The sequence below is a fragment of the Xiphias gladius genome, chromosome 17 (assembly GCF_016859285.1).
Source record: "Xiphias gladius isolate SHS-SW01 ecotype Sanya breed wild chromosome 17, ASM1685928v1, whole genome shotgun sequence".
In the NCBI taxonomy this organism is placed as follows: domain Eukaryota; kingdom Metazoa; phylum Chordata; class Actinopteri; order Istiophoriformes; family Xiphiidae; genus Xiphias; species Xiphias gladius.
The window spans coordinates 22,107,048-22,128,621 of record NC_053416.1 but is presented as its reverse complement, the minus strand read 5'-3'; the positions used below and the strand labels follow the sequence as shown (position 1 = coordinate 22,128,621).

General features: G+C 39.9%; 2 protein-coding genes across 2 annotated transcripts in view; one reads left to right on the top strand and one right to left on the bottom strand.

The window, feature by feature from the left end:
• Positions 1-946: 946 nt before the first annotated feature.
• On the bottom strand, positions 947-8,947 carry LOC120802911 (scavenger receptor cysteine-rich domain-containing group B protein). The gene is made up of 9 exons (XM_040151101.1): positions 8,846-8,947; positions 5,942-6,292; positions 5,802-5,838; positions 3,609-3,923; positions 2,984-3,052; positions 2,592-2,660; positions 2,126-2,440; positions 1,374-1,457; positions 947-1,263 (listed from the first exon to the last, which is right to left on the bottom strand). Exons 1-9 carry the CDS (start codon positions 8,945-8,947, stop codon positions 947-949), a joined length of 1,659 nt encoding a protein of 552 aa, XP_040007035.1.
• Positions 8,948-18,482: 9,535 nt separating this feature from the next.
• The window catches only part of LOC120802559 (peripheral-type benzodiazepine receptor-associated protein 1-like), a 61,434-nt gene continuing 58,342 nt past the window's right edge, over positions 18,483-21,574 (top strand). Inside the window, exons 1-2 of the mRNA XM_040150490.1 lie at positions 18,483-18,680; positions 19,470-20,623. Coding sequence (XP_040006424.1) covers positions 19,763-20,623 — 861 coding nt within the window. The 5' untranslated portion in view covers positions 18,483-18,680; positions 19,470-19,762. The remainder of the gene's footprint in view (positions 18,681-19,469; positions 20,624-21,574) is intronic.

The following is a 21,574-nucleotide window of genomic DNA, read 5'->3' as shown; positions in this document are numbered from 1 at the left end:
TCGAATGTCCTTAATACATGCTGATTTGAGAGATCAAAAGTATTATTATTATCTATAACTACATTTTTTTTTTACAATAATTTACAAAAATATTTATTTATTTATTATTTACAGTGTCTTTAACTGAAGTTATGACCAGTCAAAACTAAATCAGGAAAGTCTTAATTTGTTTTTGTTTTTTTTACAGAATCTACAAAGAATCTCTGGTTATTTTAAAAAAAAAATTTTTTTTAATTAATTAATTAATAATTTTTTTTTTTTTACCAGTTTTGCCTATTTAAAGGTTCACTTTTTACAGATACAGCCTTACCTGTTCAGGTATCATCATAAACGAATAGCAGCTAATGTCAGCTAATCTTAGCAATCTGTAGATCAATGCTGCTGCGTAACTCACATTACCGAGTCAGTTTGCCGACTTTATTCTCTACTATTGCTACTACATTTTAGGATTTACCATTATCCTGTAATTATCACTTATGGCCTAGGTTGCCACTATTAGCCCCGTAGTGTACGTATGCTATTATCCAGTTTCCAGTGGATCTGAAGTAGAAAAGGGTCTCCTTTTATCAACATAGCTAATAATGGATGGACTTGCTCCAGTATATTCCTTACGTAATCTTCAAAGTATACATGTACAGTAAATATGTTAACATTTTTGGGTAAAAGAAAGAGACAGACAGTTAAAAGCTTTGTTTTTCTTTGTTTATCAAATAAAAAGCTGTGTACATTGTATATTATCACATATATTTATTTATAAAGTGCTTAATAGGCATAGATAGTCATAATATGTAATCATATATTGTTATATTAGTTATTTTGTATGTTGTTGGTGGTGGAGTATTCCTTCAGCAATGTGAAAGCAGTTATTTACATTATGTATACAAGTCCCAGGTTGGTACGCCAACCTCCAGCCCATGGTGGAGATGGGAGTGTGGTTCATCTGAAATCACGACAGCGAGCAGGTGACGCCAGCATCTTCAGAGTGATCACAGTTGTGCACATTCCAGGATATATGGGAGCACTCCTGCAGGGAGGCCTCTGCACCGCTGCACTTCAGATTGTCCAGCAGGATTGTTCCTGTTCCAGGCCCAAAGAAAGCCTCTACCCGTGCCGCTGTGGCCTCTCCGCAACCCAGCTGGCGACACACAACCTGAGCATCAGGGAGGTCCCAAGCATCATCACACACTGTGCCCCATCCAGAATTTAAGTACATCTCCACCCGACCCTCACACTGGTGCTGGCCACCCACCAGTCTCACCATTCCTTCAAAAAACAAAGAAGAGTCAAATAAATTCAGAATCTTAACAGTTTCTGAAACCCAATCCAGACGATACGGGTGGATTTTGAGCTAGATGAAGATATATTTGACCTACCTTCAGAGGGATGTGCAGTGGTGGTGGCAGGTATCCGTTCTGTTACTCTAAAGTCACGTCCAATTGCGTTGTAGTATTCAAAAGCTGAGGAAAGCAGAAAAAATACTAAGGATATACCACAAAAGCATTAGCAAGGCGCTTTTATAATTACTCTGCTGATCAATATGGGAAGCCTCTCGCTCACCTTTAAGGTAATAATACAGAGACACACTTTGCAGAGACATTGTTGAGCAATTTCAACAACAGCTGTTTGTAGAATATGTTTTTGTGATGGTTTTGAAGCTTATAGCCCCCATTGCGACACACAGATTATATCCCCTTTGTCAATTCTAATAATCATAATATAAATGTATAATCATATTTTCCTATCAATCTGAAACCAAGGATGTGCTATTTAAGTTACGGGGAGTCTGTGTGTGCTTTTGATTTTGCCTCAAAGAAATGAAATTTGGCCTGTGGGCATGCAGTGACACTGATGTGCCTTGACTCATCCACTGTATTATTTATGCTCTCTGGGCTGTCTCCTCCTCAGAGTACTACATTCAAGCATTGCAACTGGACAGCTCAGCAGGGCAGGCATAGATGACTGGATGAATACGAAGTGTGAGCTTTCAGTGGAATTGATGAATGAAGATAGATCATTGTGTGATTATAGATACTGACATTCTCTATGTTTAGTATTTTAGAGGATGTCATAAAGCTAGGCTTAATAGAGCCTGCTTTGAGCCCACAGAGGTCCAGTCAGGTCTTACGTGCACAGATAACTCCAGCATCCTCGTGATGGCCACAGTTGTGCTGACCCCAGCCCAGGTGAAAGCACTGGGACAGCTCCGGTTCAAAGCCGCCACATTCCACGTTGTCCAGCAGGATTGGACCAGAGCCGTAGCCGAAGTAGGCCTGGGTCTTGGCTGCAATAGCTGGGCCACATCCAAGCTGCCTACACACCACGTTGGCATTGGGCATATCCCAGTCATCGTCACACACTGTTCCCCAAACATTTTTGTAGAGGACCTCAACACGGCCCTGGCAGCTACTATTACCATTCATCACACGAATGGCTGGTTTGCCTGAAGGAATAAACGGATTGGTACATCTTTGCAATTTCAGAGTATTGGTGTCTCTTCTAATAAATCCTATACAACTGATTATTGCATATGAGGCTGTAGTAATATAATAGTAGTTGAGATTACAAAGCAGAAATCAGTTTAATATTGTTACCTTTTGTCTGGGCAGTTGTGGTAACAGTTGTTGTACTTGGTGACTTGGTGACTGGAATATTTTCTGTTGCTGGGGGAAAAATATAATACATGACAAAATTACTTGATGGCTCAGTATAGCAGAGTACCTGTCTATAATGAATATGGTGGGGTTTGTCTGTTGCACACTTTCACCACCATATTTTGCGGCACTGTGGTGCAACACTTTTAAAGACAATGGGGGAGAAATGGCTCTCCCTGTTGGTCATTTAGTAAAAGTGCACATGTCATTTCTACTGTGGAAAAAAAAAAAATCCAGTAAAGCAAACTGGATATACTGATGGAAAGGAGTAATAATCAGAGTGTGCTCGCTTACTCAGAGGTTAACATCTGCTGTACAGTATGATTGTATACCTTCAGTGTTATATGTTCCCCAGAGTCCTCTCTGGTTTTGTGTTGCCAGGGGAGGTTCAGTAGTGGATCCTTGATTGGGTAGAAATGGAAATGAAATAGTTTTTATATGTACAGTACAATTTCTATTATTACTATTTCTACTAATACTACTACCGCTTGCTACTAACACAGATACCGACACTATACTAGTCCTCTCCTCCTTTATCTTATCTTTTCTATACCTCAAAATCTTTAACTGACTTATTCTCTAAATATGGTCAAGCTGAAGCATGGCTCTAAGGATAATAATGTTGCTCTGTTGGTTTGTCCACCACTTTGGTCCAGACTGAAAATTGTCAACAGTTATCGAATGGATTGCCATGAAATGTTGTACAGACATTCATGGTCCCCAGAGGATGAATCCTACTGTCTACTGCCCACCATGAGGCTCACATTTGTGGTTTTGAGTGAAATCTTTCAAAAACTCCATTAGCATTTAGATTAAAGCACGGCTGTGAATAAGTACAACCTGAAAGAGCTGCTGGTATGCTCATAGCCTCTTAGTTTTGATTAGTTATTTGGATAATAATGATATTAATAATTTCTGGTTTACATTCATCATATTCGATGACTGAGAGCAGCGTACCAGTGCAGGTGACTCCAGCATCTTCATGGTGGCCACAGTTGTGTTTGCCCCAGCCCAGGCTTTTGCATTTAGCCAAGTCCTGCTCAGTGCCATAGCAGTTGACATTGTCCAGGAGAATCAGGCCGGTACCATAGCCAAAGTAGGAGTTGGTGTGTGCATAGACAGGACTACCGCAGCCTAACTGTTGGCACACCACCCGGGCATTGTTGAGCACCCAGTCATCATCACACACTGTCCCCCAGTTTCCCTGGTAGTAGATTTCTACCCGGCCCTGGCAGACGTTCTGTCCATTCACCAGACGGATGGTGCCATCTCCTACACCAAGATGGAAAGGGACAAATTTATAGAAACTGATGTTAAATACATTTTTTTTCCTACAACATATTTTTAGGCTCTGTTGGTTTTATTAGAATCTATGTCAATGTCAAATTTAATATATGCTGATTTGAAGGCATCAGAGGAAACGGTAACTGCTAGGATTTGTGCGTGAGTGAGGGACAGTGGAAATGACTTAGAGACATTGATACAGGGAATGGAGAAGGGTGTGGGCCTATACACTACATACTTTGGCTCCAGAAAAAAAAAGCAAGAGCGTTAAAGTGAACATCTGATATTGCATTAAGGCCAAATGTTGTCACCTCATGCCTCGGCCCAGACAAAAAACACTCCTTTAACAGAGACAAAAGACATTCTCATATGTCCATCATTTAAGAAAGCCATGAATCTGGAAAGCTACACTGCATTCCCAGTGGGTTTCATGAAGGCCACTGAAGAATTAACTAGATACGTCACTTTTTAACTAAATTTGATTCTGCTCTGGTCTTTCATGATCCTCTTAGGAACTGGGGGGGGGGGCACAACATTGCGACCACAACAAAGGCAAACCCAGCAAACAATAAGGATGGCCTAGAATTCAAGAGGTTTCTGAGGTGTATTGCACAGTTTCCCTGAAGATGTCCAAAAGACACTTTTCCACTGAGCTGAAATGCCTTTGATGTCACGTAAAATTTGGTGCCAGTTCTGCAAAACTGAAATAATATAGCCCTTCACCTCAATATATGTTTTGAAATGAACCTATTTTTTAAATAAACCTGAATATGTGTGTTCAGTCCATGAGGATTCCCCCATTTTGAACCCACACATTGAGCAAATAAGCCATCATTCATTATTTAATAAAACCTGCCCTTGCATTTTGTAGTAACATCTAGTGTGCCACCTGTGGGCTAGAGTTGGGTGTGTGTGCTTTTGAGTTTGACCCTGGAGAATAAAAAACCATCCAATCAACTTGAAGTTCAATTACTGTTGAATATACATACAACTTACTTTCCTCTACAGTCAAGAAAGTTTTATTAGTGTTTTTAATATGCACTGGAATGAGATGTGCACAGGACTAACACTCTGATATATTTATTTAGCGGAAAGGCAATGGAGCATCTGTCCTTAAACCTTTATGGAAATCAGCCTGATGGCATGATTTCATTTTTTGGAGCTGGACTAATTTCATCATTTGTGTTCACTGACGATTAATGCCGCATACAGATGTGGTTTGTGGTTTTCAAAGTGCATAGTCGATGCTGGGTCAAATACTTTGACCGGCAATGACAGATCTGTTTGGCCACTTGGGGGCAGTGAAAATAAATTGTACAAAAAGCACTGAAATATTATCACCTTTTAAGTTAATCTGGCTAATGTGTTAGAAAAGGGTTGCCTATTAGCATTCAGTGTGTTTCTGGCCACCTGATCAATGAAGTCCAATATTTACTAAGGATTTTGTTCTAACTCATGAGGAAAATTCAGTGTTTATGCTCAGACTTGCTGAGAATGTGTGCAGTACAGTGGGTTTTTAGAGCTATTTCATTGAAAGCATCTGCCACCCACCAAAAATGACAATATGGAAGCAGTGAGAATGAACTGAAAACAGTTCAATTAAACTCCTGTTACATACAAGTAGTTATGTGACTCATTGTTAAAAAATACTGATTAGTGCAGCTTCAAATTTAGACAGAAAGGAAGTGTCAATAGTCAAAGTCAAACAAGACAAGTTTATTATAGTCATATCCAAGTTATACTGTTGTTTCAGTACCTCGGGTACTCAGCCTTTATGTTTTGTTTTTTTTAAGAAAAATTCATTCTTCTGACATCTCAAGTTGGCACAAGATCAGTCTCATTTAGATAAAAGCAGGGCGCACTTACGTAAACCAGAGTTCTCCAGGGGTGGCGTGGTGAGATCCTCAAAACCTTTTGCTCCCACCACCGCTGGCTCTGGCAGCAAAATAAAAAGGAAGCGGGAATTTAAATGAAATGAAAAGGACTTCACCACTATCCCAGCCAACATAAAGTTGTATAAAGGCCTTACCTCTGCAGGTAACGCCCACGTCCTCATAGTGGTAACAGTTGTGGACGCCCCAGCCCAGACTTCTGCACTGGCTGAGGTCTGTTTCACTTCCCCTGCAGTCCACATTATCCAGCAGTATGAGCCCTGTGCCTTGTCCAAACTGAGAGCTGCTGCCCACCGCCACAGCCACTCCGCAGCCCAGCTGCCGACACACCACATTGGCATCCACCATGTCCCAGTCGTCGTCACACACTGTGCCCCAGGAGTCATTGTAGCGTACCTCCACTCTGCCCTCACACCTGTTACGTCCATTCAGTAGTTGTACTTTGGAGAGAAAGGCAGACAATATCTGTCAGGGGGCTTCTGTCTGTCTTTGAGTGAGATGAAGAGGTTCAGGTTGTTGGGTTATAATCGTGCCACTTAAGTGACAAATCAGAGGCTCGTCAAAGCCTTAATGTCTGTGGTACATTTTTGAAAAATAAATGAGATGAGAAGACAGACTAGCATGCTCTAATGTAATGATAGTTAATAGCAAGAAAATCAAAACTTTCTGGAGTAAGTCTAATCCTACCAAGTTAAGGCACACAATAAGCCACATGACTCTTTGGAAGTGAGTGAGGTGGATGCAGGAGGGTGGGAGGTTACATAGCAAATAAGTAGGGATTAGGGAAATGGAGAGCTGGGGAAGTCACCTTGTTTAAAAAGCACCAGGCACTGATCTACCTTCTGTACTCTCTTTCACTGACACACAGCCAGACACTGTTAGGTTTCCATGGCGTGACCTGGATGCAGACATGTTTTTAACTGAACCTGAGTGTCTGGACAGTTGGAGGTTACTGTATAGCTCATTTTTACCTTGATACTGCGTCCTCACGGAGGTTTGCACACCATTGGCTGAAACAGGAGGGAGGAGGGGATGTGGGAGAGAGAGAGACAGAGAGTTTGGCCAAATTATTTGTTGAAAGGAGGTTCTTGGCCTTCCATAGTTACTGTACTCTATATCTACTATATCTATTTTCCTGTAACACTAGACACAGACTGAAACCACAACAGGAGGCCTGTTCAGACCATGTATTGTGCCAGCTACAACAGAAATATGTTAGCTTGTCCTTTTAATTTGGGTTTTTAGCCATGCTAGCAACATGGAAAGGGAGGGAAAGTCAGCAATTGTTGGATGGATTGCCATTCAGTTTTATACTGACATTCATGATCCTCAGAGAATGAATCCCACCAAATTTGATGATCCACTAGCTTTTCATCTAGCGCCACCATGAGATTGATTTGTAGTTTGAGGGAAATTTCTCAACAGCTATTGGATTTTTCCTCTAGCTCCACCATCATCAAAATTTCAATTTGTACAATACTTTGGTTTCTAACCAAACACCTCCAAAACTAATGTGACATCCCCAATCCCAAGGAAATTAGTTTCTTTGACTCAAAACAATAGATATTTTAGACACAAAGTATGGAGGGTCCATGTAGATCTGCGATTTCACCTATTTGTCATATACATTTCTGAGATGTGAGTGTTTCAACACAACACATATTTGCCCAAGAGTCACACTGGAATATGTTTTTGGATCTGTATAGAGGACAACCTTTATGCCTGAAGACTAATATCTCAGGTTTCAACAACTCACAAAGACACCACAGGGATTTTTTCAACCATCACATCCAATGTGGGTCAATTCACAGGCTTCTCCCATTTGTTTGTGGCACTGAAACATGTACAGTATATACATGCAACTGCCAATGTTAGCATCAGGGGCTGGTAATACACCTGTTTACAGTGGCACATACAGATTACGATCTGGTTTATGTTCTGGGGAGTCACATTTCCCATTCTAAGGAGGAGCAGAGAGTAAATATGAAATACTACTTACTGGATATAGCTCGTCTGTTTATTTTCACATCTCCTGAAATTAGAACACAAAAAATTTTAGTAAGGCAGATATTTGGATAGCTGTTGGCTTTATGAGGAGACAAAACCAATAAGCTGGTGTCCGCACATTTGAATAAATTGCTTCATATATATTTGTTGATCCATAACGTCCTGTCAGTGGAATTGATCCTGGCTCCTTTCAAAGTAACTGCAGGGCTTTTAGCCAGCTATCGCTGGTAAACACAGGGTAGACAGTAACTGTGGACACAAATGCTCTCATCTTCAGGGAGTTGACTTGCAGGTACACCCGGTTCTTAAGCATTATTAAAGCCTCAAACGTAGTTAAGCACTGACACAGAAGAAATCATCTCATGTGACACATTTGGTTTCAGTTTACGGCAGTTGTAACCTTCTCCCTTGAAACCAACTTTTAAAATATTCTGCTTCTCAAAGTAAATTTAGTCGATAGACTGGAATGGCCACCAAAATAATGATTTAAAAGGTCTTGAAGAACCGCCATATTTAAGAGCTTGAAAACGAGGACATACAGTATGAGTTGAATATTAAATGTTACAGTAGTAGATAATAGCTTTTGAAGTTTGAGAATCAGTTTCAGTCTTCATACAACCAACCTCTGCTCCTGAGCCAGTGTATGAAAAATTACCCCTTTAAGAAATGATATGCTTAAATAAGCTGCTCTGTCCGAGACTTGCCATTGAGAACTTGAGGTCAGTGCACCAAACTTTTAAGGCCTATTATTTTCCATATATATTTCACGTTGTTCCCTTTAACAATGATATTGCACCAAAATATGACTTAAGAAAAATACATCTAAAAAAAATCATTTCTTTCCTAATCACATATAGTATTCTGTAAGGCAGAAAGTGAACTCCTACAGTAAGGCAAGCATGCAGGGAGAAGTCTTGACCTGTTGTAGAATTTGAGCAAATCCAACCCGGCAGCCACAACCCTAAACCCACCTATCCCAACCCACAAACACTCACCGAGTCGCAGCCTCACACTGACGGCAACCAAGACTAGGGATCCCAGCAGGGATACCAGGAGCCAGACGGCCAGGTTCCAGCACCTATACTCACTCTCCACCACACGCTGGCCTCGCATGGCTGCCTGACTGACCATCCGCCTGCAACACACAAATTCACACACTTTCAGTCTCTCTCATCAGGCTTCCCAAAGTCCTCAGTTGTATGTGAACACACTTGTAAATGTAGTAGACTAGAGTGTAGCAGACACTTTTATACTACTACAAAATAATCACTATATTTGTCCTGCTTTAGAGTAGCCCAAATATTGTATTGGATTGTTTTTTGTGATGGAGCCTGCAGCTATTGTTATTGTGCTGTAGTAGGTATTGATGTTAGTTTGAGGTCAGGCTTTGGGAAATGTGGTGCTCGAAAAGAATTTTTTTCCATTGATCATGTGACATATATCACTCCTGATGGATATAAGTAGGCTGGAGGAAGTTCTCATGGCATACAAACACTTTGTGGCGCAAACCAGGAACAGATTATACAAATAAAGTTTCCCTGGTTTCCCAGACATGGGCATGTGCCACCAACTAGTGCTGCTGTTGACAGTAAATCACCGGGAACAGGGAATCAAGTTACATTTCTGTTTGGTAAGCACAAAATGGCTGCCATGCACCAACCTGGCAGCAGGTAACGGAGGCTGCAACAAGAGAATCAGGGCGAGGTCTGTTACACTGAGGGTTAGAGCTGAAGAAGGTTAATGTCCAAGCTTACCAGCATCATCAACAGCTGAGGCAGGCTTGTGTTGCAGACAGAGGCAGGCACCTGTTTTGTGGTTTTCAAGGGGATTTTCCTTCAGACAGAGAATACTGGGATTCACTGACGATCACTCAATAATCAGTGTTAGATAGTAATGTGACAGACACCGAATACCCTACATTCTTCTGAGAAACTGGGATGAATGACATTTACTTATACTGCAAGTGGATTCAAATTAGGAACATTTAAGAAAATGTAAAAATATGCTATAGTGTGAGGATGTCATTGAAAAAAAAAAAAAAACATAAAAAGTGATATGTCCCAGAAAGTAATTGAAAAGTGTTATCAAGCACATTGTTATTAAGAGACCACAGTGTGTGGTTCAGCATTGGGTTGTTTGTCTCCTCGCTCATGCAGAATTCCCCCTGACCTTACACAGGAATGTGTATTAGGGGATGATGAGAGGAGAATTTGATATTGGCCCCTCGAGATAGTGGACATTCCGGGCCCAGGGGGCACAAAAAGGCATTTCTGCTTTCTGTGGTCCCCATCGTCAGGCATAAACACTGCTTCCTGCAATCTGTCACTAGAACCCTCCAAAACACTTAGGCACCCGATGACACTGCAGGGGCGCCTCTCATCTCCTTGGAGAGCAGGAGGCAGGAGGAGTGGGGGGTGGAGGGGTGTTAAAATCTTGAGCCACTGTAGAGTATACATACAATTATCTTCATCTGCTTGTGGAGGTAAATTTAACACACTGTCACTCAGCCTCTGTGGTAGATTTTGAGACATTAGGGCCACAATAATACTAAACAGCCAGTACAACAACTGGAGAGCTGAGTTTTGGTCCAGGTCCAGTCCATTTTCATTGGACTATTGCATTGTCTTTATAGGTGCAGCGCAGAAGGCCAGAGGCCCAAAGAGAAGTCATTGTACATCCAATTGGGAGGTGGGGATTTTAACACCGGCACAGTGCTCAAGAACCAAGGCTGTCTCATTTGCAGACTGTACGAACAAACCACTCGAAACTCTGGGACAAATGGCTCAGTTATGAGGGATGAAAAATAATCTAGTCCCAATGTTATGTTTTTCAATACTCCATTCATAGTAGGATGTAGCACAGATCCGCTGGGGAATAATGTTGCCTTTTGTGTCGGCCCTGCTTCCCCTCCCTTCTCACTTCCCTGTGCTGAGAAATAGCTGAAAGATCTCGGCCCCACAAAAATACCTCTTAATGTCTGAGATAAACCAGAGAATAACACTGTCAGTCCCTTGAATGGAGAGAATTTAAAGCCATTTATATAGAGAATCAATGCAATTGTCAGCATATGTGTTTGAACCTAGCCTTTTATTGGGAATATCTTCTTCTTTTTTTTTTCGTCATTTAGTTTTTGTGACAAAATATAAAAGAACAAAAACCATCTTGAAAATATGGCAATGTCCTTGATCAATAATACAGATAGAATTTATATGTTTTTTATATACATACAATCTTAATGAACTTTTTCACATTTTAATAAATAAATGCATAAAGAAGACAACTCGAGTGACAGAGAAAAGATTTTAATTACTACTTACTGGTTTGTCACAGGTTCATAGTTAAAATGATCATTCTAGAGAAATGAAAGAAATAAATTATCAAAATCAACTTAGTATTTCATAAAAAAAAATACGTACCTGCTGTGAAAGTATTTATCTTCAGCCACAATAAAAAATCTTAAAAATAAAATTGTTTTCTTCCCCCAAAACAAGCACTACAAAAATGTCCTCAGAGCTTGAATAGCAGGCAGCTTTATTCCACAAGTCACACAGAAAACACAGAAACTTTGTGTAGAAATGGAGGCAGGAAATTCAGATCATCCAGCACTTCGTGTGTTAGGTCTTTCATCTCCTTAACCCTGCTTGACTATAAGTACCTGGCTTCAGTGACAGAGATTACATAAAACATTAAATACCAGAGCATTGTATGGTAATATTTTAACGCCCTGTACCTGTGTTTGCTTAAAAGAAGCAGGAGGGGCAAAAAAAAAAAAAGAAAAAAAAAAAGACAAAGACAATGAAAGCTAACCCTTCACTGGTACCCCTGCATCTCCAGTTTCAGGTAGCGCTCACAGAAGGTGCGGTCCTGCTCATCTCTGCACACTCTCGCAGAAGGAGACAAGGCTGTGGCTGAGGTCCTGTGTCTGTGTGTGTTTGTGCGTGAGTCCATGTGTGCATAGGACTCTCCCACACAGAAGAACCCTAAAGCAAAAGACTGTGCGATTATGATGGCAGTGAAAGGAAGGAATCAGAAACTTGTACACAGTAGTTCCTAAAGGTTTTAAAATCCCTTCACTCAAGAACATGAACATCTTGTCTGAGTTGTTCATAATGTAGCCTTAAACAGCTTTTTCTTTTAATATTTGCCAGAAGACATACAGTTATGCTCCGTGTGGGGTCAGTATGGTACATTTGACCTTTAAGAGTTTCCTCAGCACCCCCAAAATAATCTTTCATCAGCTGAATATGAACGATATACTGTCTTGAAGATTATTATAATCTTCATGTATTATCAACACGATTTCAACTTCAGCATGTACGGTTCCTACATCTCTTGAAAGAAATACTAAATCCCATATATTAAACTCTAACTCCTCCCTGAATTCCTGCACTCTATCTTGTTTGTTTGTTTTCCGAAAAGTATGTCCTTTGAACTAGAAAGAAGATTAATTTGCGTCAGTGTGTATTTCAACCATACAAGATATTCTATAGTTCTTGCAATTGCATGTCTCCTTACAAGGAAAAGCCTGGGGCCTCTCTGAACTGTGCAGCCGACTAATAGCAATCAGTTCCAGACTCTAATCCTTCCTGAGCTGTGCAGAAACGTGCAGGCTGTCCATGGCCATTGTCAAGGTTTTTAAGGACCGATTCAGGACTCATTCCTGCGGTGCTACCTGAATCAGTGGTAGAGTCAAAATATGGGGATTCTGTTGCGCTAATTTTCTGAACCTCCAGGATAGGATTGAGAAAACACAACACCTCACAGACAAAGCTAATATGGTCTTGCCTTGAAAACTTATTTTTGCTTTTCTGTGTTTTGTGTTTGCAGCATTTCCTCTCTCTCTCTCTCTCTTTCTCTCTTCCTCTCTCAACCCAACCAGGTGAGGCAGACGACCGCCCACCATGACCCGAGTTCTGTTCAAGGTTTCTACCTGTTAAAAGGGAGTTTTTCCTTGCCACTGTTGCCAAGTGCTTGCTCATGGACGAATGTTGTGACTCTGTAAATAATATTATAAAGAGTACGGTCTAGACCTGCTCTATATGAAAATCGCCCTGAGATAACCCCTGTTAGGATTTACCACTATATAAATAAAACTGACTTGACTTGACTTTACCAAATAACTAGTGAAGTTGCTCACTAGTCAACAGTAAATAAGTTTAGTTTTAAGGTGGGAGGTTGAAATAATTGAATATGAAAATGAATCAAACTGAGGAAACAACTGAGGAGTATGTAGCACTGAGCACAATGGCTATAGCATGGCATCGGTAGTAGGCAGCCGTTACTTAGTAAGTGAGCTACTAGCATTAGCTAATTGCTTTCTGTAAATTTCAAATATTTGACCTGGCATTAATGAGTGTTAGCCCAATATTCAGTGACCTTTTGGCTCTCGTTTTTGTCTCTAACACACATGTGGCTCTTTAGCTGCTAAATGCACCGCTATGTTCACCAGCTAGTTTCTAACTTAGCTCGTTTGCCATTTGGTGCTGGGCAGGTAACGTTAGTTTTTTTTTCACTGAAAACAGCTGCCTGCTGAAAACAACGCAGATGAGGGCTCCAATATAGGGAGGGCACTCAAGAAGCCTACAATTAACTGTTCCTTTAATGTGCAATTTTGAAATTTTACGTTATAATAATGTTACATTATTAGCCTCAATTATTGTTGGTTTCTGGACAAAGGGTTTGACAGACGAGTCATACAGTAGTTATTCAGTTATTTAGAGATATGCAAGAATTGAAGAGGCGAAGGTCAGTGACACTGCATATCCACAGGACCCAAATCTTCTGGGTACACCTTTGGGTGAGAGTGAAACAAAATATTAAAGGTATTGCTGTAAAACCGAAACAATAGGCTGAAAGAGGCAGTAACTTACAGGATATCACGTGAATGTATAAAATCATATAATTTGTAAGGATGTTTCATTTCAAGACATATTCACATAATGCATGTTATAGTAACAGTTGTAAAAGTAATACATCAGGATTTGCACAATTATTATCTGTTTACTGTGAAGAAAGAGTAGGCAGCCACTTGAGCCTTATTAACAGAAGCCAAACAGAACATAGGACAAAAGATTCAGCATATTATATTCTGCCCACAAGGTACTGACAGATGTGTGCACCAGGGGACAGAAAAAGAATGTTTCTTTTCCCTAATGGCTTTTCTTTCTGCCACAGTATAAAAACATTGCTCATAAGACCCAGTTACCATGGTAATGATTTTGATCTTTCAAAAGAAAAAAAAATGTTTAAAACCTTATTTATTTTTTGCTAAAGTCACCTGGAAAACAAAAGCCACATATTAGCACACAGTCACAGCTGATATGTAATGTACTGATGACATCCCTTTCCCAATTGGTTGCAGCATGCGTTGGAGGATTCACGTGTTGCTGGACGCTTCCAAACAAATATTACAAGGATTCCCAGCTGTGCTAAGACATACAATGATGGGGAGATGGTAAGCAGTGATTAGCAGCAGTACAAACCCGACCTAGCTGATTTATGGCTGTGACTGTGACTTAAAGAGTCCCTTGTCTTTTCAAGTGGTTTGTAAAGAATCTCTTTGTCAGACCGATGACTATAGTATTTCCTCACTACTCGTGTTTCCTCTTTAATGTTTGAGTTCAAATTTTTGTGGGATCAGCTTATGTTAGCGTCATGGACACACACAGTGAGAGATAGAGAAGTTTTCCCTGTGGTCCAGTAACTTGTTTGAACAAAAGGCCTGGAGGAAGAAAAGGCTCAAGGAGGACCAGTCTCCTCATCTCCCAGTTGAATTTCCAAGCAGAGACGCATGCAATGTGAGAGAAATGGGCCATTCTCAGTTGAGAATTATGAAGTTTCTGGAATAGATTCCTTGTTAGCGAGTTGATGAATTGGTGAGGTCACTCTAATGGGGCAGACTGAAGACAGAGGAAGTGCGATCATAGATCACCTAGATGACCTTAGATGTCATGGCGTCAGAGTCTCATAACATGGGTTATCTAAATGCGTTTGTTTCCTTGAATTTTGAACTTGACACAAATAGTGCAACATGACATCCTGACACGTTTGTCCTGGACAATTATTTTAAGTGGGTCATAAAGACAGGCAGTATTCTATATCTCAGGTGCTGCAAACTGTGACGAAGTTTAGCAATATCATTCTCACGTCAAAATTTCAAATGAATTCTTCTAATGACATACAGTTCTGAAATTCTTTAATTAGAAATAAATGAAAGCAGTGAGCTTGATGTATGAAATATGTGCTCTATAGATAAACTTGATCTGAAAGGGTTGTTTTAAAGACTTTGGTAACAAAATGCTGCTGCTATATTACATAACCTTGAGGGTATTAAGTTTATTAAAAATGGTAAGGAAATACCAGTGTTGCACAAGTTTTTTGTCCCATATAGCATAGTGCTAATGCACAACAGGAAGCACACTAGGTTACCATAAAAAAGACTCAAATGTCTTGGAAATAAAAGACTGTAAGAAAGCACTTCACCTGCCTCTGGTCATTTGGCTTGTGTGAATGAAAAAAAATTCACTTGAAATGTTATTTCGGTAGAAAAATTACTGAAGTTAATACTTTGTGCAGATTCACAGCTGGTGTCGAAAAAACAAATAGGAAAAAACAAAAACAAAAGGCAACAAATGACACTTTATAGATCAGAATCGGTCAGCTGAAACTACAGATATTAAGAAAAGAATAGGCAAATATACAGTAAATTCTACACTTTTCACATCATAATAATTACATTGTAGATATGATAAATATACACCTAGAATGTCAGAATTTGCGCTGTGGGCTGTTTCCTTTATAAAATTTACAGATTGATATACAGAAATGAGCAAGGACACACAAATGGGGGTTGGTGGTAATCACAGATGGTCCTCAGATGTGTCCAAAAATACAGAAGTCGTATTTGCCAAAACATATCGTATATGAATTTATAGGTGAAGATATATGTTCACATCATGTGCATGGCTTCAGATCAGTACAACCGAAACAGGGCAGATGGAAATGTGTCCAGAAATCTGTATGATTTCTACATAGATAGGTTAATACTGCATGTACAGATCACAATCTAGGCAGATGAACAATGAAGCAACAAGACTTTTATGTTTGCAGGGATTTCTTTAAGAGTATCGTTACTGCAAAGGTAAAATCCACTGTTAGAAGGAAAATGTTTTAAATGATTAAGCAGATGCAGCCTCAACAATTGGGATTTTGCAGTGCACTTGCTCTCTCTCTCTCTCTGTTTCTGCCTCTTTCCAACTGTCTGCCACACGTGAGCGGATAGAGATGGAAATGAGAGAGGGAGCGGCCCAAGGACACCCTGATAACAGGGAGCGGTATGCTGAATCTCTCTCTTTCTGTCTAGCTCTGTCTCTTTCACCCTCACAATGAACGCAAACCATTAGAGATGCTCTCAACGGATGCATTTGCATTAGTGATGATTTAAAAATATTAAAAACTTAAAAATTTAAAGAGTAAGTCACAGGCTGAATTAATACTTAACGTTTCCTGGAAACGTAAGGACAAAAATTCAGGGGAAACAACAGGGTTCTGAGCAATGCTCCTAAGAAGGATTATACTACAAAAATATTGAGTAAATGTCCAATCCTCTGCTTATACAAATGCCACCCAGTGGTCAGACAGGGTATGCTTTGCCTCTTTGATGGCTTTTGGCAACGTGATATTGAAAAGGTATGTACATACCTTTGAGGATTTATACATTTCAATATCATTGCCTTTGCCAAATAATGAAATCTCATGAAGAATTTTATCAAGGTTTCACGGATCATATTAAACACTGCATTCCTGCAGATGCACAAAAAAGTTAGATATAACACTCGATTGGTTGCAACATTTTGATGACAGCAATATAAACAATTACAATTGTCTTGTTTTCTTTATGCAAACTGTCCTTGGGTTATGTGAAAGGCTCTTAAAATCATATTTCTTATTTCATAACTTCTTCTGATTGGTGAGCTGCTGTGATAAAATATTATCACTTCTTTCCTCTGATTACTTGACTGCATAGATTTACTGTCCTAAGTTTCATCCATTCCTTAATCTTGGTCCCGGTCTTAATACTACCTTTTTTTTTTTTTTTACATCATGTGTGCCTGCCAGTAGTCTCAGTGAGCTTGACTTTTGAACTCTTATTTAGTAAACTTATTTTCAGCCAAGTCTCCTGTATCCTTTGCCTGCTTTTTCCTCTTTCCTGTTTGCTACTTATCCAACAATGTGACACGAGGCATGTTTTGCCAGGGTTATGACACACTTATGCACACACCACAGGTAATCCTCTCTCATTATACACTGTGCTGACATTTGACATTGTAATAAATGTACAGGAAAGAGATGAAGATGATATCAATTTCTAAGAGACACTTTAGTTTTAATATTGCAATTTATGAGAAGATTTGACTCCACAGAATGGGCCTTTTTTTACAGCAAATTTTCTGACTTTTCATAATAGGAAAAGCAGAAGTTTTACTCATCACATTAACAATGGCTGTATTCTAATCAATTTTTCCCATAAGACATGATAGTGTGGCAGTGAGCCAGCATGAACAATACCAGGAATCTGGAAGCAAAGCAGCTAAATGGAATTCAGCCAATAATAACTTTACTACTTACACAAGTGCTTTTCTTATCCTAACATGAAAAACTACCCTCTTGTCCACAGATTGTCCTACTTGATGTACAATTGGACATACATTTGATAAAATGATAAAATCAGATATTTCTTTCTAAGAGTAGTTGTGATATTGGATACTTTTTTAAGCAAACTGTACGTATTTTAATAGTTTGATCAAATTCAGTTCTTTCTCTCAGAGTACATAATTACAATGGTTTCGTAAGATGGAATTCTTCTCCAGAGGACATAAAAATATACTGGTCTGTAAACCCTCAAAACACTTACATATACGTAAACGTTTATCATGACAAAAAAGAGAAAAGAATGCAGGTTGTGTATGGCCCTCGATCCACTGAGTTGAACATCAAGTGCTTTAGGAGCATTAGGAGAATGGGACACATATAAAAATAATTAAAACAACATTTAAAAAAAAAAGATTAATCAAAAATGATTATATCATCCCCCAGATCGGGGTATCAAAATCTATCTACATGCAGCAAGCAAATTCAGCACTAGCAGCCTGTAGCCACTAGTGGTCCTCCATCTCACACAAATCGGTTGGACCCAATAATTATGTTGCCTTCAGGGATTGTTGATAATGTGGGAGTTATCGATGAAACGCACGAGAACAACTTAAATAAATCTTTAGGCTTAATGCAGCTGGGAAGGAAGGATCTTTAGAGTTTAGAGGCAGAAGAAATATGCAATTAAAAGGCGTGATAAGGGTGCATACAACAACTCTTGAGAGACACACGACTGAAACCTTTGATTGAAAGCCAATACACACACTTTCCTCTTTCTGTTGTTCGCAGAACGATGCAAATCTAAAGCGATTGACTTTCAGACTTCACATGAAGAAATGTGTTTCGCTATTAATTAACTTTATTACGCTATTAATGAGAGTCATTTAAATGCGCGACAAGCGCTTCAGTATTACGATAACATTTTAAATGATGAGACAAGAGCGAAGTGCAAGTGAAGGCAGCACTGCTCCTGGACTGGCCAGCAGAGTGACGCCGGACAGAGCCTGTGAGTGAGACACTGCTACCTGACAGATAAACAAACACTTCTTACATGGCTTCGTGGACCTTAAACAACCAACATTAGCCGTCTCAGTATTGCTAGACAGCCTGTTTTAATGTCGACAAAAGTGCCTTGGTTGAAAGAGGATGACTGAATTGATGAGAAGTTAAATATAATAGTTGAGTCCGCATAGAGGTGAGTTTGATACAAGTTGTTGCTAGAAAACTTAACGTAAGCTAACACTGGCTAACAAGACGTAGTTAGCTAGTTAGGAATTGCTCCAGCTCCATTATCCTACAGACTGTTTTTCATGTTATCAGATTGCCTATTGTAGCACCAACTGATTGAACACATAATAGTTCGCTAAAGTAAACAAGTTAATTAGCCATTTACTGAAGAAGTCCCCATCCTTTCTGTAATATGAACCGTATCCCAGCGCCCTAATGGGCACCGCTAAGTTGAGCTAGTGATGGTAATACTAGCTACAGTAACGATAGCTAACGGTGCAGTGCTGTCTCACTGGACGTTCTTCACCTGTTGCATCCTCAGCTGAAGGTTAGACTCCTGCTCCCAAACATAAGATTCATTAATCGTATCTCGGACTGAGTAAACTGAGAAGTGAGAGTTTCTTTAATGTTCTCATACTGTATGTTTAAAGGTTGTTAATTCTACCGTACATCTGCACGATGTTTTAAAAAAAAAAAAAATAGATCAGCTATGAACACAGTTATGGTAAGGTATTTGTAAAGTACCATTTCATGTATCCATATAAACAGTCAAATTGTATATTGTCTGAGCTTAACAGAGGCAGCTGTCACCATAGATTTCCTTGCTCCTCACAGAGATGGCTTCTAGAGGCTTTCTTTCTCTATTTATAACAAAATACCATAAGATTAATTCTGTGTCTTTATTGTGCTTGCTTTCCTGAAGTTATAATGAGTGTTACCATCTTTTTTTTCTTTTTCTGAATCCTCCTTCTGACAGAGAGAGGGGATACTTTTATCATCACTTGTACTTTCACCAAACTTGAAACACTACATTTCTTGTCAGTGCATTCATCTCAAACAATAATATCGGACCATTTCTCTCACATCTTCCACTGCCTCATCTTTCCAGTGGCCTGTGACCTGGTGTGATAATTGCATGCATGCCATGTCTGCATCTCTGATAACCACCCATCACCCACCAGCGCTTCCTCTCAGTTCTGATGCATGGCCCTTCTTTAGAAATAAATGTGTCTTGCCTTTCCTCGCATGTTGTGTTGTGAATGAGACAACATGAGGAAAGACAGGGATAACCCTCTGGCACTGTTATCCAAGAAACCTTGCCAGAGCCAGACGGACTATGGAGGAGAGCTTGAAAGGCTGCGTGCTGATTTGGAAGCAGAGAAGAACCAAACACAGCGGGCCCAGAGACAACTCTGCGTGGAGCTGAGGCACCTGCGAGAAGAAGCGAAGAGGGAACAGCGGAGGGCTGTGAGGGAGCTGACGGCAAGGCGTGGGGCCCAAAAAGACAGGCACTCTAACAGACGCTGGCATTTGCTGGCTAAGGAGGTGATCATTACAGATGCTGGACGATACAGTAAGGTTAGGTCCACAGGGAAAGAGTCTTTTTGTTTGTGCAGCGGAGAAACATCTACAAAGCTCGAACAGTTGCTGCTGACACTGTATGAGGAGATAAATGGTGAGCAGGCGGTCTATAAATTGCATCACAGGCAGGAATTTGAGGTAGAAAAGGCCATCGTCCTCTGCCACCTGCTAGAGGCCCACAGAAGACTATTGCAGGGGAGGCAGAGAGCAGGACACCCCAGCTACGTTTTTAAAAATCTCTCAAGAAAGCCAGCTCGGGAAGACAGCAATAAGTCCTGTCAGACACTTCAGAGATCCCAGAGTGCCACCCACTCATCTAAGAAGATCACCAAACAAGATCAGCAAAAGCAGCCTTTAGGCAGGGACTTGTGTGCAGCTGACCCCTGCACCACTGCTGCAGTAGTGGACACCTGTCGGAGCAGCTCTCTGAAAATTTGTCACCCTCACAACACTCCCCATGCAGGCTGGTACAACCAGCCCCCCTGCTGCACTGAGTCCTCTGGGTCAGACGAGTCATCGCCCCCCAAATGCATGGACAGAAACATGGAGGTAAGCTATTTCATATTTCCAAATTATTCACGGTATTTTTACTGGATGTTTATTCAGAATGAATCTATACTGAATAAATACACTATGTTGGTAGAAATTTTGGTGTATAGATGTATAGAATCTGTTACACTTCACTTTAGTGTAATAGACTATGAAACACTGAATAGTTGGTATTTTTCATTGTATTTTTTGTTAACTACAGTATACTGCACATTTGGAAAATTATTTTGGACCAAATCAAGATGGTAAATCAAACCATAAACAGTTCATTTTACTTCTTGAATTTAAGCTAAAAGGCTGGATCACTAGAAGTTGCATTTATATGATTAACTGTAGGGAGATGTTGTAGATATAGTGGCTGGTGTGGGGGAAAGAGGTAGCAGGAACATGATGGTTCTGGATGAACATATCTTTCAGCTTTGCCTTGTGATTTAAAGGAAAACAATACTTACAGCTTTTCTGTGTTTACCTAAAAAAAATCCAGCTTTGTTTACATCCATATTTACTAGCTTGCAGTGTTCTTATTTTTATTTGCCTGCATATGGCATGGTGTGTTCCCGCCGCCTGTAGATTATTGAAATAATGTGAAAACACTGAAAGGAGTGTGTTCCGCATCATCCGCATAGGAACATATGTGCCCATGTGTCCCCATTTTTGTGCATGAGATTTAACAAAACAGTACCCACTCATAGAAAAACAGCTCCATAGCACTACTAGAGGTCAAAAACAACACAGCGAACCTTTAACACAAGAAATACAATTTGTATTACAGTGGAGCTTGGTTTATCCTCAAATTTTAAATTACAAGTTAACAAGCATTGCCTGCAATAGTTTCATGTTTCCATAATTGTTGTAGAAACAAATAAAGCATAGGTATCAACCAAGGCTTATGATTGTCTAAACATAAACTCATTACCAAAGTAATAATACAAAAAGGTAACATCACAGAAA

Coding starts and splice junctions, on each gene's coding strand:
- LOC120802911 (XM_040151101.1), bottom strand. CDS start 8,947: ATGCGAGGCCAGCGTGTGGTGGAGAGTGAGTATAGGTGCTGGAACCTG. Junction 3,924..5,801: donor CCTGGAGAACTCTGGTTTAC/GTAAGTGCGCCC, acceptor ATCTTGGTGTAG/GAGATGGCACCATCCGTCTG. Junction 3,053..3,608: donor TGCTGGAGTCACCTGCACTG/GTACGCTGCTCT, acceptor TACCCAATCAAG/GATCCACTACTGAACCTCCC.